Here is a 10,012-nt window from a genome sequence, read left to right on the forward strand (position 1 = left end):
GGGGGCGGGGAGGGCACCCCAGCGGAACACGGTGAGCAGGTTTAGGTCCTCATTCTGAGAACAGCACTGAGGAACCCACGAAGGTGTAAAAAGGGCCTCAACCCTGCTGGCTGTGTGGTTTTGGGACACCAGCCGAACCTCTAAAACCCTTTTTCTTTTTTTGTCAACACTGCTGGATCAGCTCACTCACCAGAGATGGCAAGATGGCAAGAGCATTCTTAACCACTGGACCATCAGGAAAGTCCCACTGAAACCCCTCACCTTTTGTTTTTGGCTGCACTGCAAGATCTTAGCTACTCAACCAGGAATCAAACCTGTGCCCCCCTGCAGTGGAAGCTTGGAGTCTTAACCACTGGACCACCAGGGAAGTCCCACTGAAACCCCTTTCTTATCCATAGAAGAAGGAAGGGAAGACGCCTCTCTCCTGCCTAGGGTTCTGCCCAGTGGCAGACGCATAGCTTCACACTACAGGTATTTAAGCCTGCTGAGTGCGTGCATGCTTAATCACTCAGTCGTGTCTGACTCTTTGTGATCCTATAGACTGTAGCCCGCCAGGCTCCTGTGTCCATGGGACTCTCCAGGCAAGAATAGTGGGGTGGGTTGCCATGCCCTCCTCCAGGGGATCTTCCCCACCCAGGGATTAAACCAGGGTTTCCTGCATTGCAGGTGGATTCTTTACCATCTGAGCCACCAGGGAAGCCCTGTTCCAGGTGCTGAAAATGCTCCAGAGAACAAGACAGAATGCCGTGGGTGCTGGAGGGATTGGTGACTGAGAGGGCTAAATAGTCCTGGTTTTAGCTCTGAAAGATCTCTGTCCTGGGAAACCCCTGGGTCACTGGAAATCCAGGGCAGTTGGTCATAGCAGTAACCAAGTCCCCCCACCCCCCAGTTCCGGCCAAATCCCCCCTCCCCTGCCTCACTCCACTCTGGCCATGCTGGCTTCCTGGCTATGACCCCAGCACACCAAGAACCACGAGCCTACATCAGGGCCCTCACACATGCTGCTCTCACGACCAGAGCACTGTTTTTCCTCTCAGATCCTCACAACTGAATTTTGGCCCAAATGTGACCTTCTCAGAGAGGCCCAACCAGACTCCTTCACTCTTGCTCCCTCACGCTACCATCTTGTTTCTCGTCTGTCTCCCTGTCTGAACTGTGAGCCATGAGAGCAGGGTATGATTCCAGGGTCCCTCCCTGCCCCTCTCACCCCACAAACAGCAGTGTGGACCAGGCTCAGCCTGGGACCTCTGGCCTACAAAACTGATCATCTCATTAGTTCTGGGGTTACCATGGTGCAAGTGTTGCTCTGTCCTGCTGAGCTCTTGAAATGTGACTGGTCCAAAGTAAGGTGTACAAGAAGTGCAAAAGGCACCCCAGATTCTGAAGACTTCCTTTACTCAAAGTGATATGAAATATCTCATTTATAATTTTGCTTGTTAATCATATGTTGAAATGGAACTAACAGACTATGCAAAATATGATTAAGATTACTTTCACCTATTCCTTTTACTCTTTGAAAACGTGGCTGCCAGAGAATGCAAAGTCACAGAGGTGGCTCACATGGTATTTCTATTGCACTATGCTGGTTCATACTGATGGGGGTGGATTCCAGGCAGGAATCCACAAGGCAGGGGCAGGGACCTGGATCTCCAGAGCTCCGGCAAGCATCTGACCTGCTCCTTGCTGCAGACTCTTGCACTCTATGGAGTCCCTCTGGGTCTCTCCCTTCTGATGTCTACCAGACTGAGAACTTCTTTAGTGCCAGGACTAACAGACTCCTACTCATCCTTCAAAACCCCACATGAAATGCCCCTTTGCCTCCAGGAAGTCTTTCCCAACCCCAAGACAAAGGCCTGCACCCATCCCCTGCCGCCACCTGGCCTCTTTCAGTCCCAAGTCTCTTCCTCTGGCATCACTCAGAGAGCTGATGTCCCTGCTTGTTCTAACTCTTCTAGGCTCCTTGCTGTCCTGAGGATCAAATCCTGGCCCTATGCAACCAGACCCTTGACTACTCTCTGGCCTGTTACCCTCACATGAGCCAACAGAATTTGGGCCATAATGAACTCAGTGCTCCCTAGAGTAACTGAGGCTGTCACCAGGAAGACGATGGCAGTTGCCAGGTGCTCCCCATTCTGCCTGCTCAGAGCCCACTAACATGGCCTCCCAGGTGCCCTGCTCACATCCTGGGGCCACGTCATGGAGGGAACAGGAGGGACTCAGACTATTCTAGCACCACACAGAGATTTCTCCAACTGAGGCTTAGAAGCTCAGAGAGGGGAAGTGAATTGCCCTGAGTTGCACAGAGGGTTGGGGGCTGCGCCAAGGTGCAGTGGGCGGTGGAGGCAGCCTGGGTTTCATCACTTCAAGCCCCGGCCCGGGTAATTATAGCCCCGGCCGCCACAGGCCCCGCTTACTCAACTCTCTAGTGTGACTCAGAGGGGCCCCTAGGCTCCCCGGCCTGGAGGGAGGGGTGGGAGCTGGGGCCCTGGGGGTGGGCAGAGAGGAGCCAGGTGGGCATACGGGAGGAAGATGCTCCATGCCTCAGTCTCCCTGACTGAGGGAATCAGTAAACAGAATCAGCCCCATGCTGAATGTGGGGCGGCCCGGAGAACTCCAGATTAGATGAAACTGAGCCTTGGCGGGATGGGTGGTGGGGTGGGGGTATTACCTCTACAGACTCGGGCTTGCTAGGTCTCCTCCAAGCTGTTCCTCCCAGGCTCAGAGATCCTGAGGGCAGGACCCCAGCTATCCCAGTCCACCCTCCCCATGTCTGGAGGGAGAGAAAGGACCCCAAGACCACCAGCACCCCAGTCTCACCAAAAGGGGAAGCCAAGCCACCATCCATGTGGCTTGCCTCCCAGCCAGTGCCCTTTGCCCCTGCCTGGCACTCCTGGGTCCTGGAGTCCCAGCCACACCCTCCTCTCCTGGCCTGCTGGGGAGGGGGCCCGGGGTCAGCCCCCAGATTCTACCCCCATGGGGTGGGGTTGGGAAGCTGGGACAATAGCCTCTTTCTTCAGCCTGGGTGGGCGTGGCTGGGGGAACCCCAGCGCGGATGAGGGTAGGGGGTGATGCTGAGTCACCCAGCCTGGCAAGGCCCCTGCACACCAGCCAGTCCCCCGCCTCCATTGGGCTGACCCACAAAGCCCAGCCTGTCACCTCTGGACTCCTAAAACCTGGCCTCAGACACCTCCTCTCCAGGGACCAAGCCCAGTGACCCCTGTGCCCTTCTTCCTCCACTGGCTGTAGCCCATTCTGTAAGCTGAACAGCCTCAGGGCCTTTGCACTGGCGCTTCCCTCTCTGCCTTTCCCTTCCCCTCTCCCTGTGACTCCTGCCTTCTCCTCCTTTAGGTCTCAGTCCTCGGGGAAGCCTCCCTGTGGTGGGCAGCACCCACAGCTGCCCTCTTGCCCGGTTCTCTGCTCTTTTCCTCCCTAGAATTTTCCACCAACTCATGTTATCAATTCTGTGGTCATATCTTGCATATGCCCATCACCCCCATGGGGATTTTGGTATGTCTCTACTTTGAGAACAGGACCTGGCACCCAGCAGGCACTCATACATGTTGGCTGAATGAAGCAGGTTCCCTGGGCTCATGGAAGGCTTGTAAGTTAAACACAACAACCAGAGCGCCCTGCTCCCAGTAGGGCTGTGGTGTTCTCCCAAGGCCCAGATTCTCCAGTCTGGAGAAGAACCACCACAGGGAAAAAGAAGAAGAGCTATGCCAGGGATGTCCCTGGTGGTCCAGTGGTTAAGAATCTGCCTTGCAAAAAAAAAAAAAGAATCTGCCTTGCAATGCCCGGGATGTGGGTTTGGTCCCTGGTTGGGGAACTAGGATCCCACATGCCTCAGAACTCCTGAGGCCATGAGCACCACAGCTAGAGAATCCGTGCGCCAAAAAGAAAGATTTGAATGATGCAATTAATACCCGATGCAATAAATAAAAATATTTTAGAAAAGAAAGAAGAGCTGCTCCTTGGGCTCTTCCTTCCAGCCTCACACATTTTGGCACCACCTGGCACACTTTAGGTTTAAGGGGTCAGCCTGTTTAGGCGCTGTGTGCCCACTCCCGTCATAGGCTCTCTTGACAGGCACACAGGGGTGGGGGGTGCACCAATGGAGTAGGCACCCTTGTAGGGTGTTTTTGCACATGGAGGCAGGATGTGAACGTGTGTGTGCACACATGATGGCGTGGGGGCCGTGTGCGGCCACTGGACCAGGGGCCCCCGGGAAGCACCCCAACTCCCCACCACGGAGGCGCCAACTCACCTGGTGAATCGGACCTTGCAGATGTTACACTCGTAGGGCTTCTCGCCCGTGTGGGTCCGGATGTGGCGCGGCAGCTTGCCGGCACCCTGGATGACCTTCTCGCAGATGGGGCACTTCTGGAAGGCCTTGGCCCGGATCTTCTTCTCCACCTTCTGTGACCAGGCCGGGTAGACGTCCCCGTCGTGGGCGCCGCTGAAGTACTTCAGGTAGTAGTCCACAACGCCCTTGTCGTCCGCCCGTGACTCCTCGTCGCTGTCCCCCGCTGTGGTCGCCCCCGCCCGGCCCACCGACGACATCATCTGCTGCAGCAGCGTGCTGGCCGCCAGCCCGTCCGCATCAGCCCCATCCGCATCCTCGCCCTCAGCCGCGCCTGACAGGAAACCCGGAGAGTCGCCTGGCTCTGGGGCTGCCTCCGACAGTGAGGCCGCCTCCTCCTCTCCGCCCCGGCCGTAGTGGCCGTTCTGTGTGGCGGTGGATGGCGGGACCACAGGGGTTGGGAAGAGGCCCCCTGCTGGGGCATCCTCATCCCGCTCTGGCCACAGACCTGGGTTGCTGTCGCCCTCATCCCCATCCCCGGCTGGGGGCCGCTCAGCCGGGGGGCCAGGCCCGTAGAAATCCAAGCCATTGCAGTCGCCGGCAGCCACGGCGGCCACGGCGGCAGCCACGGCCTCCTTGGTGGCATCCAGGTCATCGTCGGATGCGCCAAAGGTAGACCATGGGAAGGAGGCGGCCGCGGTGGCGGGCAGGCTGTTCATGGGATTGGTCTGGAAGAACTCGAGGTACTCCTTGGCGCGAAGGAGGTTTCGCTGATCAATTTGATCTACGAGGTCCAGCTGCCCGGCATCGGCGCCTGCGTCGGCTGCCAGGATCTGCCGGTCGAGGAGGTCAGCGCACACGTGGCTCACAGCGGGGATCTCGAGCAGGCGGGCAGCGCTGAGGATGTCGCCCACGTTGGCCGTGCTGACAGTGAGCGTGGCCGTGTAGGCGAAGTCCATGAGGGCCGTGAGTGCCTCAGCGCTGACGAAGTCGATCTCGTACACGTTCTGCTGGTCCACCACGGCGCCTGATGTGAACAACTTCTTGAAGTACTGGCTGCAGGCGGCTAGCACCGAGCGGTGCGTGGGGAACTCGCGGCCCTCTACCAGGATCACCACGTCACACAGCAGGCCCTGTGTCCGCTGCTCGTTGAGTCCACTCAGGATTTCACTGCTGTGGTCGGGGAACGGGATCCCAATGGGGCCGTCCACGCCGCCAGCCATCTTCCGCGCCGAGACCTGCAGCACCAGGAAGGAAGGAGCAGTCGTGAGGGTCGGAGGTGGAGAGTGGGGGGGTATGGATGGGGCCAACTGGCCGGGCAGCAGGACCCTTGGAGAGTAATGCCCCCACCCCAGCCTCAGTTTCCCTGGCTCTGCATTAGGATGGTCTGTGGTCCGTGGTCATCACTATGAGATGACACTGGCAAAACCCAGCCCGGTGCTTCAGAGATGAACATGAGGCCCCTCCCCTCTTTAATGGATGGGAGAGCCCAGCTGAGGGACAGTTTGAAGTGGTGTGGGAGCGCACAGAAGGTGCTCAATAAATGCCCAGCATGAGTTGCATCCTAGTGAATCTGAGCACAGGCTTCTGCCCACCCGCTCTCTAGGAGGCGGGGATGGTGACATAAGGCACCCACTGTGTGCCATCCTGGCTGAGCGCCCAGCAGTCCCATAGGCAGCGTGGTCTCTCCTGCAGAGGTGAGAAAGTGAGGCTCAGGGAGTCCCAGGGCCCCGTGGCTGCTCCTCAATTCAAACCCAGGGTGCCTGACCCAAGAGCCATTACCCAAACGGTGTGGCTGTCCAACCCTGCCCGACCCCTTGGCCTCCCTAACCCTCCCTCCTGCTGCTTGGTCAGGCCCAGTTCTCTTGGGGGGGCTCTGAGTCAGCAGGAAGGGGTGAGGCCAAGACCTGGGGACCTGGCCAGAACCATGGGGGCCACGGGTGTGCCCTGGTGGGGTGGGGCCACGACTCTGCAGGAGGAACCCCTTCCTGCCATGTGGACCCCCAGGACGTGGCTCAGCCCTTGCAGTGAATAACTGGAGGGAACGAGGCCACTGTCAGATGCTCCTCCCTGCCTACTTGAGCTGACCCTGTCAAGGAGTAATGGGGGGCCAGGGGCCTCCTGCCCACCTCCTGCCCAGCCAGTTCCTCTCCTTTTGGCCACCCTGTCTGCACTGTTAGCCTAGGACAAGACTCTGCCGCTTTTAAGGCCTCAGTCTCCCCATCTGTCAAATGGGCAGAAGCCTTTGGCGGAGCACGGCCAGAGGGGGACTCATCTCGCCCCTCTCCCCCCCTCCTTTTTTCCGCCTTCCCCTGGGCTGTGACTCATCCACCCACTCGGGCGCTTGTGCAACCCCCTGGCTCCTGTTCCCATCCTCCACCCTCTCCGGGGAACCCCTGGCTGCCCAGAGCCACCCAACAAAACCCACATTCCTTGGGCCCAGCTGGCCTGCTTTCAGGACTGAGCCCCCGCTTGTCCCTGGGGAGAGAGCCTGAATCCAGCCGTCCTCAGCCTCCCCGGGACCCCCAGCCGAGTGACCCAGCTCAGGTCTAACCCGATCCCTCCTGCTAGGTAGGCCTCTTGCGGGATGCAGGCGGCTGGCCCAGCCAGTCCCAAGGACCCAGGGCCGGCCTGGGAGCAGGGTCCGGGCCTTGAGGCCGACACAGAGGCCTTTGTGTGGCGCGCAGGCAGCCAGTACACTTCCCGGGACGCCTCTCTCCACGGCCCGCCCTCTTTCCCGCCGACCGCACCAGCTGCTCAGCTCCCCCCTCTGTTCCGCCAGTCCGCGGTGGGTGTGGGGGGAGGCTCAGATGTGGCTGTTGGGAGCAGGAGGATGGGGGGTGGGGGGCGCGACCCCATCCAAGGCTCGGCCACAGGAGGCCTCAGCAGAGCCCCCTGTGGCGGCTCCCACCCCCTGCCACCATCTGCCGTCTGGCCCCGGGCCCCTGGGAGCAAGTGGGCAGATGGGCCTCCGGATCAGACCGGCCTCAGCCCCTCCTCTGATCCAGGCCACCAACACGCCAAGATGGCCACCCTTGCCCTGCCTGCCAGTGTCCCTTCAGGTGCCTCCTGGGGCCTCTAGGTCGAGACCTGAATTGGTCCAAGTGACTCACCCCTGCCATGGCCACTCCACCCCCACCTCCCCACCAGGCCAGGTGCTGGTGCAGACCTACTTCAAGTGCAAAGTCACCCAGTTGGAAAGGAGCAGGCTCCGTCCTTGAACCCATCCTGGGGAGATGGATCAAGCCTTGAGCCTGGGTCTCCACCAGCTGGAAGACCCGGGCCAAGCGCACACAGCCTGCTGTGTGGGTCAGTCCTTGGGTCTGGGTTGGGTCTGGGGGTCCGAGTCCCTCCCCTTTCCCAGCTGGGGCCTCTTATTTCCCTAGCTAATCATCTGATATGAATTTGGGCAAACTCTGGGAAATAGTGGAGGACAGAGGAGCCTGGTGTGCTGCAGTCTCTGGGGTCGCAAAGAGTCAGACACAACTTGGCAACTGAACAACAACAAATCACGTGAGACCTTCCTCCCAAGGGCAAGGCCTGGGGTGATGCAGGTCAAGGGAAGCCCCCAAGAAAGCAGCATGAGCCCCATTCACAGATGAGAACACTGAGGCCCAGAGACAGCTAGAAAGAAGCCAGGCTGAGAGCACCCAGCGAGGCTAACCCAGGAACCCACAGAGGCGAGAGGCTGGTGGTCCCCCAACCCTCCCCTACACACTTCCCAGCAAGCCACAGCCTCTTTTCTCGGCCTGGAAACTAAACTGGCCACCTGGCTTAACCCTCTCTCCAAGAACTCATGCCACCTGCCTGCCACGCCCCAGGCCGCTGTCCCCACAGGGGCCTCTCGGGGCCCTCCCTCTAAGAAAGGGGAGGAAGTCCCTGTGAGATGGCAGAGGGAGGTCAGGTGGGGTCCTGGTGGCAGAAAGCACTGATGACTAAGCACCCACTGTGCGCCACGGCAGGGTCTTGCCGGGAGAGCCCTTCCTTGCTCTAAGAGGCCCTACTGGCGGCACCTGACACTTAGTAGGTGCTCCTGCATTGGCGGTTTCCTCGGTAATGATGAGCCAACGAAACCGCTCTCCTCCAGGAAGCCCCACCCCCCCACGCTGGCCGTGTCCACACCCTCAACGGCCAGGGTCCCTGAGCTCAGGCCCACACCCACCCAAGGCACGGTCTTTCATCACAGCTCCACCCCCACACTTGCCTCCATGGGATTTCCGGGGCCGTTTGGTGCTGACTCGGCGGCCAGCCGAGGGGCAGGCCTCGGCAGGCTCCTCCTGGGCTGGAGGTGGGGCACCCTCCTCCCCCTTGGGCTGCTCCCAGGCCCCTACACCCAGCCCTCCCCTGGGCAGCACACAGTAGGGGTGCAGCAAACAGCAGGAGGAACCAAAGACCAAAGAGCTATGCACTCGAGTGAGCCCACGCCCAGCCCTGCCCACCTGGCTGGCAGGCACACCCAGTACCAGGGGCCAGTGCCAGTCCCACCTCCAATCCAACCTAGGGTCATTTGCTGCAGCAGGAAGCTAGGAGCTGAGCCAGCTTTGGGCCCTCCTCGGTGCCCTAACTTTCAAGACCTAACTGGAGCCTAGGCTGTAGAGATGAGGAGCTCAGAGGGGTGCTAAACCCAGGGCAAGGTCACACAGCAGAGCAGTGGCCAGGCTGGGACGCAGATGCTCTGACCTGAGCTGCCAGCACTCATCCACTGGGGATGCACGGTGAGGCTGGGAGCGTCCAAACCTGGTCCCCAGAACATCAGGGGGCAAAGCCCAGGGTAGCGCCCCAGGACAGGCAGGGGCAGGAGGCCGAGGAGTCCCCAAGGTCAGTTGCAAGGTGAGGGCTGGGGCCGGGCCTCCCCCTCCTACCCACACCCCCCAGGAAGGGGGTGGCCAGCAGCAGGTAGGTAGGTAACCATCAGCTGATGCCTTTCTGGAGGAGAGTCAGGGAGGGGGGCAGCTTAATGGGGTTTACAGGCTCCCACACCCACCCAGGGAGAGAACAAAAGAGAACTCCTTCAGGGACCTCTGACACCTACTATGTGCCACGGCAGCCCAGGAGCACATCCTGGTCTGTCCACCTCCAAGCTGGGTGACCTTGGGCCAAGAAAAGCACCTCAGTTTCCCTGGGAGTTGTGACGGTAGCAAAGGGTTCCACTCTAGTCCACTCAGCAAGCCTAGGCCTAGGACCTACTATGTGCCAGTGACAGTCCCCAAAGGCCTGATGAGGTGGTTCGCCTCCTCTCTTGTGGATGGGGGTGGGGCTTTCAACTTCACTCCTGAACATTATACCAGAGGGAATCCGTCTCCCTCTCCATCTCCTATGTGCCGAGGAAGTGCCAGGTAGGCCCCAGGAGGAAGCTGAGCCATCATCTAGAGGGAAAAACACGGGCCCAGAGAGGGTAGGCAACTGGCCCAAGGTCACACAGCAAGTCTGGCACCCAGGTGCGGCTGCCAGGCCAGCGCCTGGCCGCCCCCACCCCCTCCCAGCCTGGCAGCCTGTGTTGCAAGGTTGGTCCTGACGGGTTACCCCGCCCTGACCTGGTGCCAATCCCTGCCTGGCCCGGTCCCCGGCCTGGGGTTTAATGGGACAGGAATGCAGCGTCCTGGTCTGGGGGTGGGGGGCACCAACGGCTCAGGGTGACTGTGGCTGCCAGCTGTCGGCCGGCCCCCTGCCCGCCCGTCCTCACAGGCCTCCCTCTGGGCCAGACACCAGCAA

General features: G+C 60.1%; 1 protein-coding gene across 1 annotated transcript in view; it reads right to left on the reverse strand.

The window, feature by feature from the left end:
* ZBTB7A (zinc finger and BTB domain containing 7A) overlaps positions 1-9,997 on the reverse strand; it is a 10,730-nt gene extending 733 nt beyond the window's left edge. Inside the window, exon 1 of the mRNA XM_010828450.1 lies at positions 4,265-9,997. Within this exon, the coding sequence (XP_010826752.1) occupies positions 4,265-5,523 (1,259 nt within the window). The 5' untranslated portion in view covers positions 5,524-9,997. The remainder of the gene's footprint in view (positions 1-4,264) is intronic.
* Between the last annotated feature and the right edge of the window lie 15 nt (positions 9,998-10,012).

This window comes from Bison bison, unplaced genomic scaffold (assembly GCF_000754665.1).
Source record: "Bison bison bison isolate TAMUID 2011002044 unplaced genomic scaffold, Bison_UMD1.0 scf7180017864492, whole genome shotgun sequence".
Lineage (NCBI taxonomy): Eukaryota > Metazoa > Chordata > Mammalia > Artiodactyla > Bovidae > Bison > Bison bison.